The sequence below is a fragment of the Tarenaya hassleriana genome, unplaced genomic scaffold, assembly GCF_000463585.1.
Source record: "Tarenaya hassleriana unplaced genomic scaffold, ASM46358v1 Cleome9, whole genome shotgun sequence".
Taxonomy (NCBI): Eukaryota; Viridiplantae; Streptophyta; class Magnoliopsida; order Brassicales; family Cleomaceae; genus Tarenaya; species Tarenaya hassleriana.
In genome coordinates, this window is record NW_010971389.1 from 3,812,334 (window position 1) to 3,839,844 (window position 27,511).

The 27,511-nt window shown below is 39.7% G+C and overlaps 7 protein-coding genes, 1 non-coding gene and 1 pseudogene across 12 annotated transcripts; 3 read left to right on the plus strand and 6 right to left on the minus strand.

Annotated features, from left to right (window-relative positions):
- Positions 1-486: 486 nt before the first annotated feature.
- LOC104804301 (ankyrin repeat domain-containing protein 2B-like) lies at positions 487-3,011 on the minus strand. Its single transcript, XM_010528559.1, has 9 exons — positions 2,925-3,011; positions 2,768-2,820; positions 2,417-2,535; positions 2,122-2,334; positions 1,881-2,029; positions 1,636-1,792; positions 1,370-1,462; positions 973-1,112; positions 487-874 (listed from the first exon to the last, which is right to left on the minus strand). Exons 2-9 carry the CDS (start codon positions 2,802-2,804, stop codon positions 775-777), a joined length of 1,008 nt encoding a protein of 335 aa, XP_010526861.1. The 5' UTR covers positions 2,805-2,820; positions 2,925-3,011; the 3' UTR covers positions 487-774.
- Positions 3,012-3,506: 495 nt separating this feature from the next.
- LOC104804302 (AP-1 complex subunit sigma-1) lies at positions 3,507-6,764 on the minus strand. 4 transcript variants are annotated; one of them, XR_770329.2, is made up of 10 exons: positions 6,621-6,764; positions 5,438-5,524; positions 5,251-5,342; positions 5,042-5,150; positions 4,903-4,938; positions 4,729-4,815; positions 4,549-4,645; positions 4,282-4,311; positions 4,043-4,121; positions 3,507-3,918 (listed from the first exon to the last, which is right to left on the minus strand). XR_770329.2 is itself a non-coding variant. In XM_010528561.1 (8 exons), the coding sequence occupies exons 1-7, from the start codon at positions 6,621-6,623 to the stop codon at positions 4,574-4,576; spliced, it is 486 nt and encodes a 161-aa protein (XP_010526863.1). In that variant the 5' UTR covers positions 6,624-6,764; the 3' UTR covers positions 4,001-4,311; positions 4,549-4,573. The 4 variants fall into 4 exon arrangements, 2 of the variants coding, with proteins under 2 accessions (XP_010526863.1, XP_010526862.1); XR_770328.1 differs by lacking the exon at positions 3,507-3,918 and having other exon boundaries at positions 4,001-4,121; XM_010528561.1 differs by lacking the exon at positions 3,507-3,918 and having other exon boundaries at positions 4,001-4,311.
- Positions 6,765-7,874: 1,110 nt separating this feature from the next.
- LOC104804304 (AT-hook motif nuclear-localized protein 25-like) lies at positions 7,875-9,208 on the minus strand. Its single transcript, XM_019201360.1, is given in 2 exon segments — positions 7,875-8,478; positions 8,481-9,208. Coding segments are annotated over 2 exon segments (711 nt in total). The 5' UTR covers positions 8,809-9,208; the 3' UTR covers positions 7,875-8,095.
- A 2,937-nt stretch (positions 9,209-12,145) lies between these two features.
- Positions 12,146-12,750, plus strand: LOC104804551 (the record flags this gene model as incomplete). Its single annotated transcript, XM_010528863.2, has 2 exons — positions 12,146-12,535; positions 12,628-12,750. Coding segments are annotated over exons 1-2 (303 nt in total), but the record flags the coding sequence as incomplete, so codon positions are not given.
- LOC104804305 lies at positions 12,712-13,328 on the plus strand. Its single transcript, XM_010528562.1, has 2 exons — positions 12,712-12,937; positions 13,030-13,328. The coding sequence occupies exons 1-2, from the start codon at positions 12,758-12,760 to the stop codon at positions 13,201-13,203; spliced, it is 354 nt and encodes a 117-aa protein (XP_010526864.1). The 5' UTR covers positions 12,712-12,757; the 3' UTR covers positions 13,204-13,328.
- An 855-nt stretch (positions 13,329-14,183) lies between these two features.
- Positions 14,184-15,683, minus strand: LOC104804306 (cysteine protease XCP1). Its single transcript, XM_010528563.2, has 4 exons — positions 15,202-15,683; positions 14,883-15,118; positions 14,646-14,786; positions 14,184-14,548 (listed from the first exon to the last, which is right to left on the minus strand). The coding sequence occupies exons 1-4, from the start codon at positions 15,659-15,661 to the stop codon at positions 14,330-14,332; spliced, it is 1,056 nt and encodes a 351-aa protein (XP_010526865.1). The 5' UTR covers positions 15,662-15,683; the 3' UTR covers positions 14,184-14,329.
- Positions 15,684-15,734: 51 nt separating this feature from the next.
- Positions 15,735-19,578, minus strand: LOC104804307 (CMP-sialic acid transporter 4). 2 transcript variants are annotated; one of them, XR_770330.1, is made up of 16 exons: positions 19,444-19,578; positions 19,285-19,339; positions 19,126-19,195; positions 18,912-19,023; positions 18,696-18,775; positions 18,278-18,353; positions 18,074-18,174; positions 17,820-17,891; positions 17,600-17,648; positions 17,457-17,498; positions 17,192-17,313; positions 16,829-16,888; positions 16,669-16,717; positions 16,463-16,557; positions 16,211-16,340; positions 15,735-15,881 (listed from the first exon to the last, which is right to left on the minus strand). XR_770330.1 is itself a non-coding variant. In XM_010528565.1 (15 exons), exons 1-15 carry the CDS (start codon positions 19,468-19,470, stop codon positions 16,292-16,294), a joined length of 1,059 nt encoding a protein of 352 aa, XP_010526867.1. In that variant the 5' UTR covers positions 19,471-19,578; the 3' UTR covers positions 16,034-16,291. The 2 variants fall into 2 exon arrangements, 1 of the variants encoding a protein (XP_010526867.1); XM_010528565.1 differs by lacking the exon at positions 15,735-15,881 and having other exon boundaries at positions 16,034-16,340.
- A 327-nt stretch (positions 19,579-19,905) lies between these two features.
- Positions 19,906-19,978, minus strand: TRNAA-UGC. The gene has a single exon. It is a non-coding gene; the product is annotated as a tRNA-Ala (tRNA).
- A 3,119-nt stretch (positions 19,979-23,097) lies between these two features.
- On the plus strand, positions 23,098-25,375 carry LOC104804552 (annotated as a pseudogene).
- Positions 25,376-27,511: the final 2,136 nt, after the last annotated feature.

Consider the following 27,511-nt stretch of genomic DNA (forward strand, 5'->3'; position numbering starts at 1 on the left):
AGGGATAGAGAAGTCGAAGGAGATAAAATTCGCACTCTGGCAGCACATGTATGTATGCATGTACGTAGTGATTTTTAAGTCTGCTCCTTGCTCCGTCGATATTTACCTAGCTCGATGGCATTGTACGGGTAATTAAGAAGGTCAAACCGGGTTGACCCGTCGCTACCGGGTTTCGGGCCGTTGGATCCAGCTTCATCCGGTTTTGACCCACATGCCACACGGCCCAAAGTGAACATCATTATACCTACATACGGATGCGATATCCAAATGATCGAATACGACGCAGTATGAAATGTATCTAATCTATGAATTCAAATTCGTACGGATTTAAATCCGATAATATTCGAATAGAATTGAGATTAAAAAATCTTTTTCTTGAAATTACCATACCGAACCGAAACATCTAGAGTATTCGAAAAGGATTCCGAAACTCAGGTATCTGTCAGTGTCAATAACGAATTTCGACTCCAAACCTTAAAATCCGAATTGATGGAAATTCGAGACTAGGTACCCATTTAATTTTTAATATCCGTTTTCCGTATCAAACCCACATTCGACCCTTTCTCAGTTCGAAGTCTGGTTCAAACCCTACAATTCGGTTAAAATATCTGCAGAGACAAAACAACAGCGGACCCCAAAAAGAACAAAGTATGCAACAATCAGAAGATGATGATTCATGGCCCTTTGAAACAGGACGAAAGCACCTTCCATCAGATGTTTCCGATCTTCTATTCGCTCACGAGAACGAAAGCATTTGTAAAGGACGGCCTGAGTTCACAGGAATGCGTCCTTCTCGAGAAGCTTCACCACATCGTGCTGGTTGTTGAGCTTAGCCACATCGATGGGGGTTTTCCCGTCCATGTTTTGTAAGGTCCTGCAGGAATACAATCACATATAAAAGAAAATTCAGCCGAGACTAATGCGTTTACCCTCATGTAATAGCTGTTATAACGTTGCGGTGGGTGCGCTTACACTGCAGCCCCGTTCTCGAGGAGAAGGCTTACACACTCTTTCCTTCCATACCCAGCGGCATAATGGAGAGGTGTGTTCTTATTCTTGTCAACCGCATTAACATTTGCTCCAGCATCGAGAAGAACCTGAGCACATTTCACCTGCAACAAACACAATTCCGTCAGTTGAGTTCAAGCCCGAGCCACGTTCCTGTTATCAGATTTCCTTTCTTTTTTAGACAGCTAAATTCCTACTCTTTGTTCCTTCTATTTCATCTTTGTTTTTGTTTTTTTGGTTCAATCGAGTTACAAAGTAAGTGCGAGGGTGCAACCAACAAGGTATGATAGTAAAGATTCTGCTATATATGACAGCTCCAAAGACTTTTATCTCTCTGCTTTGATAAGACACATTAACATACCTCACCATATCCACATGAAAAATGCAATGCTGTCCTTCCCTCAGAATCTTCTTCATCTTTATCACAACCAGATGCTAAAGCATTCTTCAAACCCTGATCAGTTCAAGAGGCCAGTGCATTAAGGGTACAGATTCGTTTGTTCAATATAATTCCTCCAGCAATATTTCCAATCAGGAAGTGTAACCGTTTGGGTTATCTTATAAATAAGAATTATAAGATTCAAATTGACAAGAATAAGAGAAGTTAATATATAAGAAGAGGTTTACCTCAACATCTCCCAGACTAGCAGTATGATGAACAATAGATTCCTCTTCTTCCCCTTCGTCGGCACCTTCAGTTTCAGATGAAGCAGGCTGGTCCACAGGAACCGCCATACCCATCGCTTCACCGAGCTTCTTCAGCACATCTTTATCATTCCAGTACCTAACGCCATACAAAACTTAATCCTCCATGAGCAAAAAACAGCATATAAATGAGATCTCTAGAATTGTGCACATATTTTATCACCCACTTCATCATAGCAGAAGGGCCTCCAGCCTCAATCTCATCTAGCATAGGTTTCAAGGACGGATCTTCTTTCATACGCGCCATCCGCTCGGCAAACTGCTCCGTTGTTTCGGGGTTTGTTAAATTCTCAACCAAATGAGACATTGATGGCTCCTGATACAAAAGAAAAAAACACAAAGTTTCTTGGCTTGTCCACCCGATGTTTGCAAAAGAATCTTATGACAAAACGGAAACATCTGTATTACCTGCAGCAAGGCATTACCAAGACGTTCCGCCATCGTCTTAAAGCCAGGATTCTCCATAACTTGTGTCATCGTGGCGTAATACTGCTGCGGATCAATCTGAGGAATGCTATCATCTGATGGGGTGTTACTAAAGGATTTCTGCAGCTGCTCCGCCAACTGGTTGAATGCAGGATCCTGAGATATTTGCTCAGCCAATTGTTGGATGCTTGGATCCTATAATCCATCAGTAAAGACCCGGAGAAATAAGAAATCGTGTTTGCCATTTAAGAAATCGAGCAAAATAAAGAGCACTTACGTTGAGCAAACTGGACATATTAGAGAAATCAAAAGCATTGAAAGGGTTGGGCTGAGCTGATGAAGGTGGACTCCCTGAGGCCGTTGAATCCCTCACCTCCTTCGAATCGATTTTCTCACCTGCCGAAACAAATTACACAATAATCTAAACTCAGAGACGAACAAAACAACCGCCAAATCTGAGCAAAACATAAATCGAGATAAACAATCGACACAAGTAATCAAGTAGAAATCAGAGAGGATTTTTCATTTTGGAAAAAAAAATTAAATCGGCTCCAAACAGCAGATCAATACATCTACGAAGGAGATTCGAGAGCAACAGAACCACACCTGACGGAGAAATAAACGTTACCTGAAGGAGAAGGTTTCTTCTCTGAATTGGAAGCCATCGGATTCACTAAAACCCTAAAAAAAATCAAATTCACGGACTTAATTCAGAAAAAGAATAACAAAAATATCCGATTGAAACAATTAAAGATCAAACAGGAATATCCGTCGGAAGAAGAGACCTATCGCAGAGCCTCAGTGAGCAGAGGGAAAGGAAGAAGAGTAGTTTTGTGGCAGCCGCAGAAGAAAACAGATATGATGTGGTGGTCTGTGATTTTTTTCATTTCAAATATTTATATATTTATGTGAATTATTGAAAACGGAAGAAGAGGAAAATGACATAATCACCCCTTACTTGGAGGTTTGGACCTAAATTTGGAGGCCCTATATTCAAAGCTAGCTGGGCCCACTCGTACGTCCCCAAGCCTTCAATATATATATATATATAAAATGGTTAGCCGAATCAAACCCAATATAAAACTGAATATGTTATGATGTTTTTAAAACAAAAAAATCTAATCAAATGGAATAAAAAAATAACCAAAATTTTAATTAATAAAATAATAATATTTATCAATAAAAATCAAAACCGAATCGAATACAACCAAATCAAACCAATATAAAAATATAAACGCTTGTAATTTTTTTAAAATCAAAATAACTAAATACCGAACTCGAAATGAAACTCAAATAAATCATTTCTTAAAAACTTTGGGATTTGAGATCAAATGTTACATTTGTTTTTTGTTTTTATTTTTTTATATTGATGATGTGTAGAATGGAGTCGAACCGTGGCTGTGGAAATATTTTGTACTTTCTCACACCATTTGACTCTCGACATCCGTATTATGGATATTACAAATGCTTGAGATATCTACAAATCATCTGAACCACGAGGAAGAATCGAAGGGTAAAACGAGGGGGCGAAACGATGGCGTTGAAGCCGAGACAGGACGAGAGAGGAGCAAAGGGTTGGACGGCAAGCGCGTTGATTTGGGTTTATTTGCCCAACAATACCTACAATCGACATCTTTGCTATGGCCCTTGCCTCTCGCCGCCTGTCTCGTCCTCATCGCCCGTCCCTCCTCTCGTTCTCACCGCTCGCCCCTCGCCTCCTAATCCGTTGATGGATACCCAAATTCGAATCATGAAGTTCAGAGTGATCGCCAACACATGCTGAAAAAAATCAGGTATTGAGTTGGACATCCAATTTTCTCGGAGTTTCCATGGATCCCCTTCTCAAGCTGAAGCTGTATGATAATTTGCACAACAACCGCAACATCATTCTCAAGTTTCTAACCTGTCGGTTTGAACATCATCAGGAGAGAACCAGACAAGTTCCAATGGCATGGAACAACGAGTTATGTCCTCTCCCTGCCCTATAGAACATAACCGTCAAACATTAACTTGAACCCCATAATACAGACAACCAATCATCCCTCCTATTCGACGTTTTCATGTTCGATTCGAGAAACTAAAATAGGCTGTGTTATGAATTCGATACCCCCAAGATAAAGAGCCTCGGCTTCGAGTTCATACCTCTTAAAGAGTCGTTCTTCGAGAGCAAGGCTACATATGGTAAACAATAAAGGGGGCAGTGAGAGAGTGGTATGACTATGAAATAGTTGTATCTACTTAAATGATCAACACAACAATGCAATTGATCCTTCAATATCATCACACTCGGAATCAAAACATTCAGACAGACATTTTATGATATAAGCTTTTCATGCCTGTTTACAAACAGGATCAAACATAGCATGCTGTTTTCATCGTTTTTAACCCAATATAGGCAAACGTGTTTACCAGACAAGAGCAAAGAAGGGAGAAACTATTTGGTAGCCTGCGCAATTATATTACTTATCGAACTCGCCTCCTCTTTCGCAGCCTCCACCAATTGATCCTTCAATATCATAACACTCGCCGTTAACAAAAACCCTAAACGACTTATATTTACATAAGCTTCGCCAGATTTCAAGTGCTAACCTGAGCGGATATAATCCTCGCTACTGTTTTCTTGCTCGACTCTTGAAGTTCGCCGGCAATCAAGAGCTCGTCCAGTATATAATACGCCTGCAACACACAAAAAAAAAAAAAGAAATTGTTGTCAAGGTTCAAGAAATAGACAATGCAGGATAGAGTTCAGGATAGTAGACATACCTTGTGAAAGTTAAAAATCAAATCCAGTTCACACACCTGATTCGCATATAAACCACTCGCACTCGGAATCAAAATGTGGATGTTATATAAGGGGGGGAAATAGAGAGAAATTACAATTTCCCGATATGGGATTACTCACACTACCAAAATAGCGGTCGAGTATCTCAACGTAGTGATGGATTATCTCGAGGATCTCCAACTCATTGTCGTCCTGATCAACGCACATGCAGAAGTACAAGCTTGCATATCTGCATAAACGCACACAGCATAATCATCTTTGTAAATCCCAATGTTTTTAACAAACCCGAAAATATCTGACAACACATACGATTACGACCTTGACCTTACCTTTTGTAGACCACCTTGTATCCTCTCCATTCGATAAAATTGCAGAGCTTGGGACCTCGGTTCAGGATTACTCCACTCAGTTCACGTATAACCTTTACAAAACATGTTTCCAGTTTGGATGAAATGTAACCCAAGCATGACTGGGGATCTCGATAACGTGATATGCAAAGCGTTTAGACGGGCATACCTTAGATCTTTCCTTCTGCGTATAGGGCGAATACCATTTGGTGAGCCTCACCTTTCCTTGCCGGCTGACTAGAAGCACGAAATGTATCTGAAATGCGCATCAATATAATCCACAATTAGTACCTCTGATTTTCGACCTGGATAACCTCCCTAAAAGTTTTTCATGACGATAAACATAATTGTTATGCATAGCAACCCATGATGTGCAAAATGTTTTTGCCTGTATCTAGCTACCAAGAATATGTTTAGCCCTGATAGTAAGTTGGTGACAGTACTCAAGCATGAGGAGGTTTTAAATCACGAAAAGATGTCCTTCTAGATCCAAAGCCTCAAGATTTTACCCGTAGAGAGAATTTCCGATTTGCAATATAGCTCTTTGAGTAAAAAGAAATCAAACAAGGGATTTATATCAGACCAACTAGCATGATCAGAGCAGACAAAGGAAAATCCGCATAAGCTAACAAGGAGAAAGGTGCATGAAAGATTAAGCCCCGAGAGTCAAAACATCAACTCTCGTTCACCTGAAAACCAAGTATCATGATCAAATTCGACCTTTAAACGGGATTGCAGATGCTAAGACATCACAAGGAAAGCCATTTCCAGAAACTTATCGAGGGAACCAAGTGAAAGTAAGGACAGAACAACCATACTTCTTGCCAATGTAGGCATACGAAACTGGAAAACAGAAGCAAGGCCACATAACAAACTAAGAGGATCAAACCCAGAGAAACTAAAGAGCAAGGTTTCCTCGACATCAATGGTTGTTCCAAGGATCTGGGAGTAAATCTCATAAAACCAGATTTCTACCTCCCAACAAGTTCAGACAGAGTAATTGCGTGGTAAAAACTGACTTTATAACCTAGTACAAACAAACCGAAAACCCCCCTCAAGTCCTACACATCGATCCATTGGTCCACGAAGAAAGAAACAATGGCGCTTAGAGAAATCAGGAAAGAGCAAGCGCGTGGCAGATCCGAGCAGAAAACCACCACACGAGACAATCAAATCAAATCCAATACCGAATTCACTCACAACATAGAGAAACAGACCGGAGATACGAAATTCGGATACAAGAGTAGCTGTTTCGGAGAAGCACCGCAGATCAAAATTGCAACACAATCGAAGGCCGATCCAAAATTCAAGACAAAGCCACGAACCGAATGCAAAGAGAGCATGATTCTTACCATGTTTTCACTCAGACGGAACAAATCCGCAGCTCCAAAGCTTGTTTTCCAGGAAATCACAGGAGCCGATGATCGCGAGAAAAGAAAACAAAAATGGATGTTTTTATTCACATATTCAATGTCAGAGGACCCGGGTCGGATCCATTGAGCAGGATCCAAACAATAGGTTTTCAAAAATAATTTTAAACCTTTTTAACTAATATTTTAATAATTATTTGATTTTCAATGTTAAATGTAAATTTAACTCTGATTCTGGGCATAGTGTAAAAAATATTTTCAAATTAAAAAAAAATTCATTATTGGCTTTAAAAATATATCTTATAACAAAATTTCTAAATAAATCAAACTATCCGATTTATCAAATAAATTCGTAAACATCTCAAATAACTTATAAATCTAAGAATACAGATTGTATAAAAGGATTGACAATATAAAGATATATAATTATATATATAAATATACAAATTAACTATGTTTATACTTTCCTCAAATAATGTATTTTCTTTAAGAAAATGTTGTTTTACAAATCCATATATAATATTTTGTTAATAAATTCCATTTTTTCTATGGGTTTGAACATATATACACACACGATAGTAAAAAATAAATAGTTGTAGAATCATTACGTAATTTATCTCAATAACTGAATTCGCTATACAAATAAGTGGATGATAGGAAATTATGTTACTGTTACTCATTACTAGGAGTGAATATATAATTGAATTCGGTACGACAACGGATGATATGTATCAGTGTTCAAATAAAAACATCTTTTAAAAATATCATTTCCCTTAATTAATTAAAACATAATTCTAAAAAAAATCCAATCAAACCAAACTGTGACATATATATAAAAACTCCAACCTCGAAAATGCCCAATCCGGATTAAAAAATAAAATCCCGAAAATTTCAAATTCTGAAAGATACTATTTCGGGGCACATATGCGAGACAATGCATGCATGCAGATTTTTCAAGTTTCAATGCATTTTAAAGTCACAAAGAACATGTGACGATATTCCATACTCCGTTCTCTCTCACACACGTTAATTAAGTTCACCAAAATATTATATTCATATATAAATTCATGCATGTACATATAGCTCTAAGCACATACAACGCTTATAATCTTATAGATTTCAATCGAAGTTAAAAATTCTTGCAAGAATTCAAACGTTTTCATAAAATATATTAATCTGCTCACTCTTTGAATTCTTCACAATTTATAAATTAATCTAAAATAAAAGGAACGTAAATAAAAAGAAGAGAAGAACGAAAGGATAGAACTATCTTAACCCTAAACCTAAGCAAGTAATCCCTGTTTGTAAGAAGCGGCAGTTAATTGCTGTCTGGATTCAAAACCAATTAAAATCATCTTCTTCGACAAAACAAAACTATAAATAGACATTCTTCTTCTTCCATGTCGACAGACACTCCCAAACGCAAACGCAGAAGCGGCCTCAGACGCTAACGCTAGCTATAACGCCTGTCTCTGAGCACCGCCGGTGAATTGATAACTGCTCGTGCTCATTCCCAAGCTATAGAGCCCACCTCCGCTTCTGCCCCCGCCGGATTCCTCCGCCTGGGCCCCACTCCCCGTCACCTCCCCCAGCTGCGACTCCTCAACAGGTAGCCTATCGTACACGGCGTTGGCAAACGACGCCACCATCAGGACCACCGGACCAGCCGCCACCAACGGCCCAGCCACATTACCTCCGATGACTTGTCCCTGACCTCCGGCGAGGTACACCGTTAAGCCTCCGGCGCCAGGAGGAGCCGGCGGCGGCAACACCGTCCCGTTGAGGGAAAGTATCTCGAACCGGCCATGCAGCGTCACGATGCCGCCGGCAGGAGGGGGCCCCGCCGTCGTCTTGCGTAGGTGGAGATGGCGTCGGCGATGTCGGAGCCTGAGGAGACTTCAAGAACGTGGGATCTGAGGATATTAGGGCTGTCTCGGGTGATGATTGTCGGAGACCTGGGCTTGTTCTTGGAACCTGGAGGACGTCCACGTGGACGGCGACCGGAGGCGGTGGCTGAGCTGGCGGTGGGCGTGACGGCGGCGGATTCGCTGCGTCGGTCCAGGTGATTCTCAGGAGGGGTAGTCGGAATGTTGTGTCTCTGTAGATGAAGCTCTTGCCCTAGAAGTGGATGCACATAGCGAGGAGCCGTGTTTGCTTCCGGACCAGACATTAATTCTGCACCGAAACAAGCACTATCTCTTTTCGCGACGATCTCTTAGCAGACAAAACACCATAAAAACAAAAGGTGAATTCTTTATTACGGCTCAGTGGTACTGTTCTAAGTGCCAGCACTGAAACGGAAACTCAGCTCAGATGTGAAGAAGTGGTGAAGTGGAAACCTGAAAGTGGCAAGGCAGATCTTCGTGAAATAAATAAAGAGGTTCCAAAAAACAGGACCTCACTCAAGAACCCTAGAAGAACAACAAAGCTCTCATCTAATAATCAATACAGACAGGTATGAGAATTGAAGCGATGCTAGCGCCGGTTGATGGGTTCTACGAGAGAGACGAAGGAATCTGTGGAAGGAGAGAGAGAGAGGGAGGGAGAGCAAAAATGAAAGACCGTGTAGAATTTCCACGACAAAGCTGAAGTGGGAAAAGGAGGAATTAGCTTTTGTGACCGTCAAGGCATGGTCATATGATGGTGGGCTTTTCAATATAAACGGCTACATCCCTAAACGTCGATGAATGTACATGATGGTGATGATGATGATGATGATGATGACGATGACGATGAAAGTTGCAAAGTCAAATCTTCTCGTTTGGTCTGAAGGAACCTTAGCCGCAGCTTCCTTGTTGCGTCACCTAACGCTATGTTTGGTCTTTACTGCAGCAACATGCGGATTGCGGATCATATGATTTGCCTCGTTCCTCTTTACCACTAACCAACATGAATTAATGTGATATATATATATATATATATATATATATATATATAACTAATTATCGATGAAGACGTTTTATACATAAAAATTCGAACTATCTGGGGCGAGCTTATGTGCGTAATCTGTAAATTATAGGATTAAAATATAAAATCGTGATGTCCGGAAGAGGATATACTTGGAGAGTTTGTCACCGTTTTTTTTAATTTCTTATAACTAGTGGTCAATTTTAACAAATTTAAAATGAAATATAATAAGACTTATAAAATGGTGGTCAAACTTCAACGTTTACAATAATATCTAATAATATTTAATCATCTAATTTGAATATATTTAATATAAATACTGATTCAAATATTATTGGTAAAAAAATAACTGAAAATGGAAATAATTTTTTAAAATATTTTTTATCAACGAAAATAAATTAAAATTGAATCAGATTATATTTGAAATTCAATATAAAAACTGAAACAAATAATGGATATAATTTTTCCAATTTTGAAGAAACTTAGATTTCTTAATCAAGTTATCAAGGTTAATTAGTGTGATTAGTACCTTGAAATATATATATCCTTTTACCCAAAATGATGGTCAAAGTAAATTTTCAATGAACAATTTTATGAGATACGTTTATGTAATATAGTGAAATATATCGAGTTAACATAATATTTATATATGAAGATTGCATTTCAAGGATTGAACATTAATGTGAATAATCACATCAACAAATGAAACGTCGGAGTAAATCAAGATTGTTATTGCTTCTTTAGAAACATAGCAAAGATTATATATGAATATATACATGTGTGTGTGTTTATTTTACTGTTTGATTTGTTCTGCCTGTAAAATAACTATATTTATAGTTTTTTTATGTTGGTTTTTTTTTTGCGGTTTATGTCTGATTAGCATTTCTATTTTTCTTACAACATTTATTTTAATTCATTTTTTCCATTATTTTTCTTATATGCAAAAATCTACCCCACTTATCTTTTGGAATTATTGGTAAAAGAAGTGAACGTGAGGAAACATTATTGGACATAATTTAATTTTTAGTTATTACTACGTAAAAGTATTAAACATAATTTAACACAATATACAGCTGAAATTAACAAAAAAAAAGATGATAAAAAGAGCCACATATAAATACCAAATATGTGTAAAACCAAATATGCATATTTGTATATTTTATATATATATATATTGAAAAATAAAATGCGAAAATTAAGTATTTTTATTCCGAAGTGGCGAGGAGCTTTCCTTTGTGCTTAATGGATATCTATTCAAAACCTTTTTCTTGAGCCATTAAAAATGCTAGCATGGCTTACATAACCATTCACACTCCATAATTTTTATGATTACACATTATAAAGTTTAATTAAGTTGAAACTATGAGTGAAAAAAAAAAAAAGTTGAAACTATGATTACTTAGACTAATCTTTGTGCTTTAAGGTAGGAGTTGGCGTTTTGGAAAACGGTTCGGATTCGGGACGAGAATGGATCGGATCAGTTTTTTCGGTTTTACAAAAATAGGTACCAATCGATTTTTATATTGTATTCGGTTCGGTTCGGTTTCGGTATCGGTTCGGTTCGGTTCTGGATTTTATTAAAAAAATGGATAGATTTTCTTTAAAAATATTCGGTTTTTCGGGATTTTTAAAGTTCGATTCGGTTCGGTTCGGTTCCGAAAAAAATCGGTTCTTTAAAAATGATACCGTTCGGGAATTAAGAACGATTTCGGATCGAAAAAAATACCGTTTTTCTGGCTCGATCCGTTTTTCGGCTCGGTTCGGTCCGATTTCGAAGAACCGAACCGAAACGCCCACCCCTATTTTAAGGTGCCACATCGGCAACTTATCCCCCTTCATAGGATGGCTTCATCATTACTTAAAGTTACCATCTTGTTTTACCAATGTTAAAGTTAAAACACGCACATATTTTGGGAAGGTTACTAAATATTTATTATAGATAGTTAAAAATAATATTTTATATTTAAAATATATGGCTTATACAAAACTAATAATCTCACCATATAGAAATAATATTCTAAAATCTAAAAAAAATCATTATAATTATATTGACAGAATTCCATTTTTATATGATATATACATTTATGTATGTACATGCATTTTTTTAGCAGAGAATATCTCTGTTTAAATGGCATCATTAGCATTCCGAGGAAAAAGAAAACAAATAGCCATTTGCTAATACTAATAATTAAATAAGAGGAAAAAGACAAAGTTATTGGTTAAAGCTTTAATAATTAATTAATGGGAAACTTTAATAATCATTCAACTTTCTGATATTAATTATTTAACTAATTAGGCTCATATTCCCCCCGAATGCCAATGGTACGTAAACGAACAAAAGGGCATGTGACCTTTTGTACATTCCCTCTTAATTAATTCATTTTCTGACAATAATCCCTTTATTTAATCTCTCATAATACTAATTAATCCCATATATTGCTTAGTTTAGTTTAATAATTGATACCCATGTTTAAGATAATTACACCTTCTATAAATGGGCCGGCAATTAAGCCCATAAAGTAGTCGACAAAGCCCAATAAGGTTTTTCCTTGTCAAGCCCAATCATTTTTTCTTACAGAGACGGAGAGAAAGAGAGAGACAAATAAAAGGTCCTGAATTTGTGCGGCGTCTGGAATGGTGGCATCGTCTCGGTTCACGCAAGCTCCATGAGGAAGAATCGGAATCGGGCATCGTCTTGCAGCCGGTAATGCGGCCGTATTTCAACGCCGGATAACAGATTGCGTCAGTTGTAGCCGCGGTTTGTGCGGAGGAGGAGGAAGTTGTTTGCGTATTTCCGGTGGCCGGAGGGGATGTCGTTGAGGATAAAAGCGGTGGTGGATAGGTTCGTGGAGGAGCTGAAGCAAGCTCTCGACGTCGATATGCAGGATCGGTTCATGAAGGAGAGGGAGATGCAGAGTTACATCGAGGAGCGTGAGCGTGAAGTGGCGGAGAGAGAAGCCGCCTGGAAAGCCGAGCTCTCCCGCCGCGAGGTACGTTTGAATTTCAGCTTCGTGTTTTTTGAAATTCGGCGAATTCGTCAGCGTTTGTGGCGGTTTTCATGGTGAATTTGGGGTTTTCCCAGGCGGAGATTGCGAGACAGGAGGCGAGGTTGAAGATGGAGAGGGAGAATCTTGAGAAAGAGAAGAGTGTTCTAATGGGAATTTGTGCGGAGGAGGAGGAAGTTGTTTGCGTATTTCCGGTGGCCGGAGGGGATGTCGTTGAGGATAAAAGCGGTGGTGGATAGGTTCGTGGAGGAGCTGAAGCAAGCTCTCGACGTCGATATGCAGGATCGGTTCATGAAGGAGAGGGAGATGCAGAGTTACATCGAGGAGCGTGAGCGTGAAGTGGCGGAGAGAGAAGCCGCCTGGAAAGCCGAGCTCTCCCGCCGCGAGGTACGTTTGAATTTCAGCTTCGTGTTTTTTGAAATTCGGCGAATTCGTCAGCGTTTGTGGCGGTTTTCATGGTGAATTTGGGGTTTTCCCAGGCGGAGATTGCGAGACAGGAGGCGAGGTTGAAGATGGAGAGGGAGAATCTTGAGAAAGAGAAGAGTGTTCTAATGGGAACGGCATCGAATCAGGACAATCAAGATGGGGCTCTGGAAATCACTGTGAGTGGTGAGAAGTATCGGTGCCTTAGGTTCTCCAAGGCTAAGAAATGAAGGTTTAGGGGGATAGTCTCATATAGTTTTTGCATCTTTCCTTTTCGATATTGGGAATTTGTCTAGGAACGATTTTTTTTTTTTTGTAATTTATCATGGAATCGATGGAAATCTGTTGAAACTCATATTCGTTATTCCTGGCCTGCGTGATAAGATTCAATGAAGAAAGCACGTCACTTTTTTTTTCCGAAACCCGGAGTTCTTGTGAGTGTTCATGGTGTTCGTTTGCTGTCTTATTGATTTGATCAAATGAGGAAATGCAGAACCTTGAGGGATTTAGATGGTAATGCAGTGTTCCTGGTCCATGTCCATTGGTACTCTGATTAGTATTACGTTTCGATTTCGGTTTGTTAATGAATCATATTTGCCGTGCGCTCATAGTTGAAATGACAGGCATTACGAACAACATCAGGATCAAACAGGCAAGACTTACCGGATCTCAACACAGCCGCAACATGACCAGATTGATTCATAATCATCTGCTGTCATAATATGAAGCTGAATTGACAAGACTTGAAGAACATAAAGGCAGACATCGTCATCTGTGTTTGAGGCTAACTCTGCTCTTTTTTTTTTCTTTTTCTTTTGCTTCATCTGGATTTGGTTCCTCTTCCTGCAAGGTTGGAGCTGAAATAGTGATGTGTACCTCCAACACTCAGCTATCTCTGCTTTTCTCTTAGATGCCAAATATATGTAATTGGTACTTTACTAAATTTAGATACTTCAGTTGTTGAAGTCATGTTTCGGTTAGTGGCTATAAAATGCATCTAAACATATTTCTGCGGTTGTGAGTCTTGTGACCATATCTCATGCCATCAAGACTGAAGGAGGAGTCGCGTAGGGCACCCGTTTCGCCTTCCCGATCAAAGCCGATATCTTTGTTCGTTTATCAACATTTTCGGCGGATCAAAGATAAGATTTTTTATCCCACCTCTCTCTCTCTCTGAATTTTGATTGTTTGACAATGCTCTTTACTGAAGTAGATGAAGATACTTTGACCATATTATTCAGATGCAACATTCATCAATACAAATTGATGTGTGTTTGAAATGGTTAAAATCAAGGTTGCATGAAGAAGAAAGAAAGAAACAAAAGAAGAAAAACTGCAAGATGTGGAGGAAATGCATCAGTTTTTAGCCTTGGTAGGATAAGAGGCTAACTTGTTGATGCCGCATAGTCCTTCTGGTTTACCTGTGTTTATCTTCATCCTGATATAACCTCTCTCTCCCCATCTTGATCCCCATGAGTTCTTGACAATGATGTAGCCCGATCCCTTCGATGATCCATAGCCTATTGCAGCTACTCCATGGTCTAAGTCAGTTCCACACGGTCCATCAAAAACTCCCTATAACATCGACAGTCCCGACATTTTTTTATGTGGTAAGAGTATGGAAAAAAACATTAGTTTTAGCTGTCTGAATTGTTCATGTTTGTTGTGTTACCCCTCTGTAGAACTGGAAGTCTCTTCCTGAGGCCTCGATGGCCACGCTTACAGGCTGGTGAGCTAAGGCCTTCAGGAGACTTTCCTCATCGTTATGTGGAACATCTTCATAACCGCTTATCGTCACGAGCTCCATGTCCTCCTGTAAGATCATTCATTTACATGTATGTGAATCATCTGTGTATTAAAAAAAAAAGACTAAAGCTTTTGATTCAGATTCATCGTGTTTTCGGTGTACTTTCTGTTCTTGGCAAGTCCCTTCCTCCATGAGGTAAGGGTAATCGTCTTCCTTGTGCAGGCCACCGCTGGAGATTATGTACTCGAATGCGTAGTCCATGAGACCTCCATTGCAGCCATTGTTGAAGATTCTGTCACAGTCCACCAGTTCTTGCTCGGACAATGTGGTCAGATTCCCGGTTGCGATCTGATTGATCCCCTCAACGGCTGCAACTGTAGAAAACGCCCAGCAACTCCCTGCATCAACAAGAACACAAATCAAAACACCCGATTTCAATGATATCAACACCAAGAAGATTATGAAGAGAAGAGGTATTTACCACATGAACCCTGGTTCTTGACTGGAGTTACAGCTCCTTTCTTCCTCCAATCCACAGACTTGGGTAAACCGTCGACGTCTCTATACCTGAATTTAGCAGAGGTTTCACGTTTTCTAGAGATCTCTGGTTTCGAAAGCCCTAAATATCTGTTCTTGAACTCATCGTGAGTCAAATCCGCAAACTCGTTCAGACCAAGCCAGTAACTACTGATCTCATTGTTTCTCCTGTTTATATGCATCAGGTTGTCTCTGAAAATCTCGAATCTGTGCACCCTCTCCTCCAAGCTGCCGTAAAATTTACTGTGTTTGGACATCCACGACCCGAAGAGATAGAGGAGCTTATCGGTGGAAGCCAAATGCTCGGGCGAATACCCGACAATGGAGAAATCGTGGGCAAGAGCACAACAGAGGAGACCAGATAAAGAAAGGGCGAAAACAGAGAGTGAGAACTTGGAATCCATAGCTGTTTTAGCTGAAGATGGAAAACAGAGAAGGAAGAGAAGAGATGGTGTGAAGAAGAGAGGGGAGGTGAAGGGTTTATATGGAGATGGAGACAGAGACAGAGTAAAAGTATTGGCTTTGAAGCAAAGACAACGAATTTTTTAACCAAGTAAAGGCCGAACTCCGAGTCTTCAAGGTAGGATCTTTTAGTGAAGGCTTTTGCGGCAAGCATGCAGTTCTCTGTAATAATATAATGTACTTTTAGAATGTTTTATGTTACAAAGACCAAGAAGAATCATTGATCAATGGAAACATAGGAATCCGTCCACAAATTAATAAATAAATAATAGAAAAAAACCATTTTTTTTTAAATAAAGATGGGACTTTGGTGATGGACAGAACTCGAACAAATGAGAATATATTGAATACAGATGCAAGTGTGAATCAAGAAACCAGTTCTGGGATAACCAGTAAAGCAAATGAGTTACAAGACATAATGAATGACTGAAAGTAGTATAACTTTCTTGGTGATATCTGAAATCTCTTTGGAGAGAGTTGCAAATCTTTACCGGAGGAACAAAAGGCATCTTTCGCAGCTTGTCCCGCTGTACTAATCCTCGGATGTTGTCAGAAGAGCAGAGAGATCTTCGCTATCGTAGCTTCCCGAGGGAGTGCAAATATACCGAAATAGAGACAACCCTACAAGCAAAACAGCGTATTCATCGGTAAGCAAAGGAAAATATGGTACGCGTTCAGGAAGAAACTTTACGTTGATGGGAGAAAACGCGTTTTGCTGTAAACATTTGATGCAGGAAGCTTACGTTGAGCCGAGGAAGAAGGCTAGGGAAAGGTGAAAGTTGAAGAGGAAAACAGACACAACCGCTGTGAGAAGCATTGCCACCGATGTCGAGTAGACCTTCAAATAAGGATAGATTAAAAGAAAGTTAAAAAGAGACCTTAATCAAGTTTTCACATGCACTCTAAGGAAATCTGCAGGAGAAGGAAGGATGATGCATTCACATGTTACCTTCACAATATTGTCTGCATACTTCATTACCATCGAGACCGCAATGCCACTGCACATACAGGAAAACGAGTGTTTCATCGGACACAAAATCTGCTCCACGGGAACTTTTGGTCTAAAGTAGAGACAGCATAAGAGAACCCCACCAAGGAAATGAGCTTACCTTAGGGCATGGTTCAGAATCATGAGTACTGTTATCAGTGAGTAACCATGGAAGAATCCCCTGAACATAGTTTATCCATTCAGTAATGAAAACAGATGATTTGCTTTATGAGGACAAAAGAACATAAAATACCAGCAGACAGACAGTAACGGATTCTCATCTCCAAGGGCTAAATAAAGAGATTATTTCTTCAGATGTACACGATGAACACGTAAACCAGCTACTCCATATGGACCAAAACCGCGTGTGTGTGTATGTGTGTGTACAGGACAAAAAATATATATTCAGGGGCAAAAATGCACATGGACTCCTCCATAGCGAATGCGGAATGAAATAACAAGAGGAGAAGATTCTCGGATTTACTTGTTCGCAACGGCGTCAAAATCTTGAATGACTATGGCAACAGCATTGAAGATCATCCCAAAGACATACAGATAGAAGTTCTGCACATTTATGTTTCTCGAGGGCCGCTTTTTGATAATAGCCTGACAACGTTAGAAGCAACGCAAGATCCTTAGGGGAAGAGCCTTACAAGTTATGGACCAAATGATCAAATTATATTGTGCTCGATTACACCAGTAAAATCAATGAGCAATCAAAGTATTGTAAGTAGTCCTAAAAGATTAACCTCTGTGTATACTCCGGCAAAACCGCTCAAAAGAGCCATAACCTAAAAAGATGAAAAATGTTAAGGTTAATTAACCATCTCAGAAGATGCTGCAACAACTTCTTTTAGTAGGAAACAACGTTGTAAGAAAACTAACAACTTACAATTGCCATAACCCAGCCAGGAAGAGATGTCTGAAGAACTCGGTCAGAACTGCAAAAGCAGCTCTATATATGAGAAAATACTGAATAGAAATATATCTATTATATGCCGTAATTTTCGACAAAGCACATATAAACACAAACTGAAGAGGAAAAAATTGCTGAAGCTCATCTTGGAAAGATTCAATGCCCAAGGAAATCAAGATTTAAGAGCCACACATACTTGGAATTCAGTTGAGCAGTGGTACATCCACAACACAGCAGGATGAAGGCTGCCCACTGAATCTCGCTCAATCTGTTAGAAAATTTAGTCAGAAAAATATAAACCGAGCTTTCACACTTCAAACCAGCAGGTTTGTGCCTCAAACACCGTTACACCAAGAGAAAAAAGGATATGAAGGGAACCTCATGGATATCTAATGGGGACAGATCAACATTGCAAAATATAATACCGATTTGGAAAAATAAACATCTTACTTTTTCTTCAATATAATTCTGTACAAAACACCAGTACTGATGATGTTCAAGTTCTTCAGTATCTGATAGCCTGGGGCGTCCACATATGCAAAAATATAGTACTGGAACACAGAGTGACACCACAAGAAATATAGATACACATCAACATGAAGATCGGAAGGAATGAATGAATATCCATGTATGCCAAAATCACAGAAGGCCCACCTGTAACAGATTCTTGAAAAGATACAACGCCGCGGGAATGGGATAAACTTTAACTTCCTCAAAAGTTGTACTTAACCTGGTCCGGAAACAAGATTAGATATCAGGAAGGAGTAATACATATTAAGCTTAACCCTTCATTCTATTGTCATCTTTACCAAACACATGATCCCCTTTAAATGCCTCGCATGACTACCGATGAAGAGTTCTTTCTTAGCAACAATAAGCTCCAAGAAATAACAAAACCGTGGAGCAATATGCAGAGGCATAATAGATCTTTTACGATTTTCGAAATAAACAAAAAACATTAAGTCGAGTTTGGAATCCCTAATCAAAATGTTGTTATCACACTACTGAATCTCATTGCACTTTCCCAGGAAAAAAACCCCTTGAAGCATTCAGTAGCGAAAACAAATTAAACCTGTTATCATCATTGACACCCTCGTTTCTCCATATTCTCGACAAGGCGAGCAGTGATATTGCACATTTCAGAGTCTCCACCTGGTGTTCAAATAGAGAAAATAAAACCCACTATTTCAGCTTGATACCCGATTCAGATTCAGATTCAGAGATCAGGAACTGCTCATAACCCAGACCATCATAACATCTCAAAACGAAGAAATCGTCACCAACTCACCAAGAAATTAGCGGTTGTAACACTGTATTCATACTTGCCAGCTCTCTTGGACCAGACGATGAGTATCGCTTGTGAACTCGTCAGAACAGTCAGTGCAAATGTCACTACACTCCTGCCTCAACACAGACAACACCAAGCAGCAAACATGAAGTTTAACAAAAACCCATTTCTGTAATTTCGCAGCAAAAACTCAAGATTCAGGAAAAATGCTAACTTTCGTTTCCAATTGGTCCGATCACTCGATCCTCCGCCCAGAGTAGCAACCGCCGCATTACTCGCAGCAACTGCTAAATCGTAGAACCAATGAGCACACAAACATAAAGAACCACAGGAAGAGAGGTGGAGATTAGGGAAATGGGAGAGAACAATCCACCGGCATGAGATTTCCCCTTCAAATTCTCGATATCAGAAGCGACGCCATGATCGTCCTGCAGCTCAGAAGATGTATAGAATCGTTACAGCGCATCAGAACTAAAATTTGAAGCAAGATGAAGACACGAAGAAATAAAAAAAAATGGAGGGAGGAAGCAACATCGTCTTTGATTTTCCGGTAATCCATTGTTCCAGTTCTCAGATCTCTGTGCTCTCTGGCTCCAAAGCCGCGGTGGCAACTCAAATTTTTCCTCGGAGGATCAAAGATTTTTCACGATTGCAAAAAAAAAAAAAAAAAAAAGTTAAAATAATTTTCAAGAAGCTAAAAGAAATAATATATTGTTTGGTGACGAGATTTCGGAAAACACGATAGAAATAAATAAGCCTTGACCCAAATTATAACGGGCTTAAATGGGCTAAAGTCGGCCCATCTGATGGGGAAAAAGAAAATTATCTAATAAAAATGTGTAATTGTATCATCATGCCAACAATACATTATTCTTTTTTAGCTTAGGGAATTCTATGTTAAATTGTTAGCGTGATTTGAATGTCATAAAAAAAGAACATACATGATTTCCTTGTTTTAACGTAATAGGGAGACTGTTAAATCAAAATGGAAAAATGGAGATGCGGGGGATCGAACCCCGTGCCTCTCGCATGCAAAGCGAGCGCTCTACCATTTGAGCTACATCCCCTATGTTTTATTAATAATGATGAATAATCAATGGGACATGCATGTTCATTTCATCACCATCAAAATCAGCATTGTACGGAGAGGTGACAGACAAATTCAGGCGAAATGTGGAGTACGGCATAATCCTAATTCTGTGGCCCATAATAGACATTTTGTGCAGACTCGGCTGACGATTGAAAAGAACAAAATCACCATCCTGCAAATATCTCGTCCAGCATTGGCATTGGTCTAGGAACTCTCCCGGTGAGATACCTAGGCGTCCCGCTGAGCTCAATCAGATTATGCAGGTCTGATTTTGTGCCACTGATACATCGGATCAAGCAAAAATTGGAAGGTTGGCTAAACAAGTATCTGTCGGCATCGGGGAAAATTCAGTTAGTGGTCTCGGTGATATATGGAATGGTAAGCTCATGGGCTATGACATTTGTTTTGCCAAAATTCGTTATCAAAGAGATAGACAACCTTTGTTCAACATTCATTTGGCAACATTCAGCCGAGAAAGCGTGTCTAGCCATCGGGTCTCTTGGGATGTTGTCTGTAAACCGAAAAAGGAGGGAGGACTAAGGATACGAAGGCTTGACGAGCATAACAAAATTTTCAGACTTAGACTGATTTGGTTATCGGGTCCGAGACTCACGAGGCTGAGTAAAACAACGAAAGTAATTGATGCACTCCATAACGGCCACTAGAATCTATCAAGGGTGAGGAATGACAGAATACACAACTGCACATCATTCTCTCATCGATGGAACCACCAAGTATGGCCAGGGGACAGGACACTTATCTTTGGCAGCAGATGATGACTTCCAAGCGACGTTTAACTCGAGACAAACATGGAAGCAGATCAGGTGACAAAATCAGAATGTTCAATGGCACGAATTGGTCTGGTTTAAGGGAGCAATTCCACGTTACTCTTTCATTCTATAGCAGGTACTGCATCAGAGACTGCCAACGGCGGATAGGGTGGCACAAAGGGGAATACAAGGGCCTAGCAGATGCTCTTGTGCTGCAAAGATGTCGAATCCCATACACATTTATTCTTTAAGTGCGATTACAGCTCCACATTATGGCTGTCACTTGCTGAAAAGCTCGGTGGAAACCCAACACCGGATGTGAGATGTTGTCTAGATTGGATTAAACGCGCGGTGAATACAGGAGCTCGCAATAGGCGAACCATAATGAAGCTCTTGACAGAATTGGTAGTCTATGAGATATGGAAAGAGGGAAACGCCCGTATTCACAAGAATCAGTGGACCTCGTGAACCAGATGAAGCTCAAGGTCTATCGACTTATGAGAAATGTTCTCATATCCTTGCAAAAACCGAGAGAGTCAAGCATGAATGAAATCCTGCAACTATGGTATCACATTACCGCTAGCTAGTTAAGACTATCTTTTTTTTGGCCCGCACAACATGGGAATCCCTTATTGCTTTTGGTGATTTGAACTTTTTGTAAATGTAATTTATCGGATATCAATACAACAAAGCAAATTTATACAAAAAAAAGTATCTTCATCAGGAATTCAGTTCCAAGTTGTTACCATCTTAGTGATCCATGGAAAATGGCGTGAATTGATGCTCTCTGTGTATTCTGAAATGCAAGGATATGGGCATCAGCCTCATGATCCTTTCATCTTCCATTGTAATGATTGGAATGCATCACGGCGAGCTAAAACCTTCACTGCAGCAATAGTCTTTGTAGTCATTCTTACCAGGGCGGAAGAGGTGTCGATACGGCATTGAAACTCAAAAATAGCCTTCGAAAAGACGTAGCCTACGGAGTTAGCGCTTGTTGGGGAGTGGTTCTAATCGTTTGCAGAAGCCATGGAAGAAGTGCCGAGACGAGGGAAGATGAAACAGTGGTCTTCAGGTTAAACGTCGTTGTTTGGAGGTTGGGGTGGGCCTTGGGCCCAATGGGCCTTTTCTACATACACTTTGAAACGACGTCGCTTTCTGTTTGTCATTGTTGTAACCCACGCATAATTTCTTCCTTTTTCTTTTGTTCTTAGACGAAACTGAAAACTATACCTTTTTTTCCGCTTCTCAGATTAATTTTCCAAAGCGACAAGAACTGGGGGTTTCGCTAAACATTTTCTTGGGTTAGGGTTTCCAGGCCTGGAACGGACGGTCCGACTTACGGGCAGTTTTCGGTTTTTCGCGTTTTAAGGGTTTTGGGCAATCCTAATTAATATGAGAGCCGCCACAAACCCTAAAAGAAGAACCTCAGACGTCCTAGATTCTGATGAGAGCTTAGAGAAGCTTGATTTTGAGTTATAGAGATTGGAATATCGATTCCAAGTCAAGGACATCGGTTTTCTCTTCACAAATCCTAGCAGATACGTTCCAAAGCGTTGGAATTCATCCCGCCGGTGTGGATACGTGTAGAGGAGTTGTGCTTTCAACTCTCGGTGATTAAAACAGGCCCTGGATCGATTGATACTTCCAGATCTTGAAAGAACGAGGTAAGTATTCGAATCCCACGACGATATACACGATTGTTCGGGTTATTGCACAATTGGTTTTGTGTGACGTTTGGCTAGGTTTAGATCTTTCCTTCCGCTGCATGAAACCTAGAAACCAAACCCTAGATCGATGAGATCGCATGCTAGGAACCTGAAGGGAACCCAACAGAACCTTCAGAGTATTCTTTATGTTGTTCGCCATTGAACGTATAATACTATTATTATGGTCATCTTTCTCTACAGATGAAACAAGATGAGTTCGTTTTGCCAAATCTTGGTTCAATAATGATATTAAACTCTTAAGCCGTACATGGCGATTTGTTCTTCTTTGGCCATCGTCTTCATTGTACACGTGACTGATTCTCTCTTCAACTTGTTACAGTTCTTATCATCCCTCCCTCGTGTAAGATTTGGATGACAGAATGCTGAAGAATTGGAAAGAACCAAAATGGGTCGTGAAGTGAGAGGCCCAATAGAGAGAAATGAGCCCAAAAACACAGACTTAAAAAGCTAACAAAAAAGGTTATATAACTGCGACAAAGATCTAACAGCCTGTCCATCATGGGGTAACCGCTCTGTTCCTCAACTAGAGATTAACTAACTGATCTTCTTTGTCCCTCCCATAATTTCCTGCTCAAGTAACCGTCTCTCCCCTTCTGATGTTGGCCAACTCTACTGATCCCAGTGGCTCAATCGCCACTGATATCGTCGTTTCTGATGCAGGATGCTTCGGTGTCCGCACTCAACGAGAGAACGATTCTTCCTCTAACAGCCCCTCTGGTTCGGGGTAACGACTCGAGTGTGGCGGATGCAAGAAGATGTTTGGTTTGCACAGGCGCTAGGCTGTCACAGGGCGACCCACAAGAACGTGAAGGGAGGTGCTCGATTCGATACGGATGAAAAAGGTGTGTCTGAAGGGCGGGCTGAAGACACCGGTCGGCGGTGGTGTGAGCTTGCTGAATGTTCAGCTGAGGAAGGAGCTTGATCTCTACGCAACTCTGGTTAATTGCTTCAACCTGCCTGGTTTGCCCACTGGACACAAGAACGTGGACATCGTCGTGATCAGGGAGAATACTGAAGGCGAGTATTCAGGGCTTGAGCACGAGAGGTTGTTCCCGGTGTTGTTGAGAGCTTTAAGGTGTAAACCCCTCTCAGAATTCCCCGTTTTTTGTCTCGGCTTGAATTATTGTTCTTCTCCAAATTCGTGCTGCTTTGGGCCAAAAATCTGGTTTTGATTTGTTTCGAGGGATGCATACACATTTTCAATCTCTCCTTGTTGATTTGTGGTTTTGGAATCTTAGTTTGGAGGGTAAGGATTTATGTTGACTTGGTTTATATGGCTGGATGTCTTGCTTATTTCTTGAATCCTTACATGACCATCTTCTCAAACACAATCTTGTCAGTTCACTGTTTCTTCGTTGGATGCAATAGTTGTTTCTTCACTGCCAATGATGCTAATTACTCTGTCTTTATCTATGAGTCGATTTCTCTTCAGTACCCTTTATTGTGTTTGCTTCTTTGAGTAGCATTTTCTGTTGCACATTAGTTAGTTTGCATCTTCTTTGGTTTCCTACCGGTTTCTGATCGTATTTGCTCTGCCTGCCAGGTGATCACGAAGTTCTGTTCTGAGCGTATTGCCAAATACGCTTTCGAATATGCCTACTTGAACAACAGGAAGAAAGTTACAGCGGTGCACAAGGCTAACATCATGAAACTTGCGGACGGTTTGTTCTTGGAATCTTGGAGAGAAGTTGCTAAGAAGTATCCGAGCATCTCCTACAACGAAATAATTGTCGACAACTGTTACATGCAACTTGTGTCGAAACCCGAACAGTTCGACGTCATGGTATGTCTCAGATTTCCTTTTCCTGACGAGAATTACTTAACGATGGGTAGAATAGTACATCCGTGAATCTGCATATTCTCCAATACACCTTTTATAACTCTGCACTACTCGGTTGCTCTTCATGCAGTTTTGGCAGTTACATAGAAAAATTTAGTCTAATTATGCACCTTTTTCCTGCTCGTGTTTTTTGTACTATAATTTGTTGGCATCTCCCTGTGCTGGGAAGTATAAGTGATAAGATTAGGGAAAATTCAGATTTGAATCAGCTAATAATCAAAAGAAGAAGCCAGGTTTCGAGACACGCAAATGTTTTCTCTTTATCTTTCACTCTAGACTTGTCTCTCTTTATATAGAGCGAGAAATTTAGAGGCAACGAAAAGAAAAGTAATATGAAGAGAAAGAAGAAAATGAGCTCGAATAACAGAATGGATGCTCTAGTTAGTTTCCACAAGTAGTAGATTTCTTGAAGATAGAGCAATCTCCACCCGGGCAGTAATTTTCTATTTTTACAGCTTCTTTTGCCAATGTTTGTATGTATCTTCATGTTTTTGTTTTCGGGCTTTTGACAAAGCTTATTTGCATGATTTGAAGGTAACTCCAATTCTCTACGGGAATCTAGTTTCCAACACTGCAACAGGTATTGCCGGAGGAACTGGTGTCATGCCCGGAGGTAATGCTGCTTTGGTTTCTCAGATTTTCTATCTACTCCCCTGAAGCAAGTTTGAACAAGAAAAGATCAATGTAAAAAGAAAGTATTACCTCATCTTTGGGTCAAAATGTTTTGAACTTGTGTGTATCTGCATATAAACAAGCAGGAAATGTCGGTGGTGAGCACGCAATCTTCGAGCAAGGTGCATCGGCAGGAAATGTGGGGAAGGAAAAGATCGTACAGCAGAAGAAGGCTAACCTCGTGGCATTGCTTCTCTCATCGGCCATGATGCTGAGGCATCTTCAGTTCCCTTCATTCGCTGACCGGCTGGAAACAGCGGTGAAGCGTTTGATCTCCGACGGGAAGTATCGGACTAAAGATCTCGGGGGGAGACAGTTCCACGCAAGAGATTGTCGATGCGGTCATTGCAAATTTGGAATGACTGATATTCATAAAAGTGTTCCTCCCACATGATCATCATCAAAATTCCAGGTTCTTGCCAGAGAGGTGTTGTTTCCAATCTCTGGATTTGTAAATCAATTTGTTTCATGTATTCTTTGTTGAGCAATATTCAAATTGGGTTTTCATGAAACATCTATGAATAAGGTTATGTTATGCACAACTCTTGTCTTGATCTGTCTTCTGGGAAAGTAAGTTCCTTTTAGACACTGAATTTTGAACAAGGTAATGCAAACCTTCTCCTCCAGCTAGAAGGTTATGGTCCGTTTCGAGTTTCAACAAATTAAATCTATTCCAAAAATACAAAAATGTGACGTGGCAAAACTCCCGTGACAGTTCTCTCTCTCAGCAACCAGAAGCAGAGCCGCTTATGGCGTCTTTTAGGCTCCTCGCGCAGCTCGCGACACGTGGCACTCTGAGCCACCACATCTCCTCCGCCCTCGGACGGCGATCTCTCTCATCCGACGTCTTCTTCCTCCCACCGGAAAGCTTCGAACTTCACCGTGAAATGCAGCGCTGCGGCGGCGAATCTACCGCCGGGGACTCCGTTGAGGTCGACGGGAATTCTTCTTGGTCGGAGCCACCGGAACCCTCTGGAGGCAGATCGTCCGGCGAGCCTCGACGAAGGGGTATGACGTCAGATGCCTATTTCGTCTTCTTCTCTTCTTCGGCTCTACATTTCTCTTCGGATCTTCTTCTTCAAATTGTTGTTGTAACTAAAGTGAGTCAGCTTTTGTAAATATGGCTTAAGTAAGGTGCAAGGTAGAAGGCTCCTTTGTTGCTTGAGCAGCCTGCAATTTACATACATACATACATACACACATACATACATACATACATACATACATACATACATACATACATACATACATACATACATACATACATACATACATACATACATACATACATACATACATACATACATACATACATACATTATACATTATATTCCGATCCGACATTGGGTGGCTTCATTGATTCGGTAATGAATAATACGTTAAATGCCAAAAAAATAAAAAGAAAAGGAAAATTCATTTACATTTTTACAAAAAAAAAAAGAAAGAAAAGGAAAACTTATGGAATCTAATCATAGGTTTTGCGTCCAGTTCTTCAGTTAGCCTGTCTTGTTCATGTCTTTTGTCTCTTTTCATAATTTTTTTTTCTTCCTTTTATTATTTGTTTTTGGAATTTCGGTATACATATTTTCTTTTATTGAAATGGCACCAAGATTCAAACCTCCGAAATTCCAAATCGTATCCTCAAGACTGTGGAGTGAGTTGGTGTACATTTTGGATTTCGTTTAGGCTTTTTTTAAATATTTTTCTTTGTAAACAATTATCAATTTGTTAAGTAACTTTTATATTTGTTTTGGATCCTCTCGTCTTTTTTTAGACATAGGATCAACTTCCAAACGAACTCATGGGCGATTGTAATATTGTATTTAAAAAATAATAAAATAATAATAATAAAAATGTGCAACACATAAAATGGTACGTTCGTGATTTCTTTTTCAAATATTTGGTGAAAAAGATGAATAAAAAGCCAAAACAGATGGGGAAAAGAGCGATAGTTACAGGCACAAAATATACTGCGGGACGATGATGAGTAAAGTTAACTCCCACTATTTCTACCCCTCCGCCAAGGGGGAAAAAAGGAAGCAATAATGATTATTTTGTCCGGAAATTTAATCTAAAATCAATAAAATATTATAAAATAATTACAAAAAAATACGAGTGAATCATAATCGGACCACGAATTCACCAAATTATTTTATACTATTATATATCTCCTCGAGCATATAAAATAAAAAGAGAGGGAAGAAAATCCAATCTCCGATCTCTCTTTTCCTTTAGAGGTAAAAAAACGGTCGTTTGCTTTAAAAGAATATACTCTCGAATTTTTCACCCTTCCCTTTGTCAGTTCTCCTTTTCGCCAAATATTTATTTTATCGATTTCTTATTAACATTTTAGAATTTATAAAAGCATAATTGCGCTATATATATATATATAGGACTAGCCTCTGCCTCTTTTCTACCACAAGTTTCCCCATTTTAATCTGACTATCTAAATGATAGTTCCAAAGCGTTGGAATTCATCCCGCCGGTGTGGATACGTG

Coding starts and splice junctions, on each gene's coding strand:
- LOC104804307 (XM_010528565.1), bottom strand. CDS start 19,470: ATGGATTACCGGAAAATCAAAGACGAT. Junction 19,340..19,443: donor ACCGGAAAATCAAAGACGAT/GTTGCTTCCTCC, acceptor TCTGAGCTGCAG/GACGATCATGGCGTCGCTTC. Junction 17,649..17,819: donor ACTGCTCAACTGAATTCCAA/GTATGTGTGGCT, acceptor CTGCTTTTGCAG/TTCTGACCGAGTTCTTCAGA.
- LOC104804302 (XM_010528561.1), bottom strand. Junction 5,343..5,437: donor CGCAGAAGGAAAGATCTAAG/GTATGCCCGTCT, acceptor TGTTTTGTAAAG/GTTATACGTGAACTGAGTGG. Junction 4,646..4,728: donor CGAGGATTATATCCGCTCAG/GTTAGCACTTGA, acceptor ATGATATTGAAG/GATCAATTGGTGGAGGCTGC.
- LOC104804301 (XM_010528559.1), bottom strand. CDS start 2,804: ATGGCTTCCAATTCAGAGAAGAAACCTTCTCCTTCAG. Junction 2,536..2,767: donor GAAGAAACCTTCTCCTTCAG/GTAACGTTTATT, acceptor TTGTTTCGGCAG/GTGAGAAAATCGATTCGAAG. Junction 875..972: donor CTCGAGAACGGGGCTGCAGT/GTAAGCGCACCC, acceptor GTATTCCTGCAG/GACCTTACAAAACATGGACG.
- LOC104804306 (XM_010528563.2), bottom strand. CDS start 15,661: ATGGATTCCAAGTTCTCACTCTCTGTTTTCGCCCTTTCTTTATCTGGT. Junction 15,119..15,201: donor CAAGAACCAGGGTTCATGTG/GTAAATACCTCT, acceptor TTGTTGATGCAG/GGAGTTGCTGGGCGTTTTCT. Junction 14,549..14,645: donor ACTTCCAGTTCTACAGAGGG/GTAACACAACAA, acceptor TCGATGTTATAG/GGAGTTTTTGATGGACCGTG.
- LOC104804305 (XM_010528562.1), top strand. CDS start 12,758: ATGTCGTTGAGGATAAAAGCGGTGGTGGATAGGTTCGTGGAGGAGCTG. Junction 12,938..13,029: donor CCGAGCTCTCCCGCCGCGAG/GTACGTTTGAAT, acceptor GGGTTTTCCCAG/GCGGAGATTGCGAGACAGGA.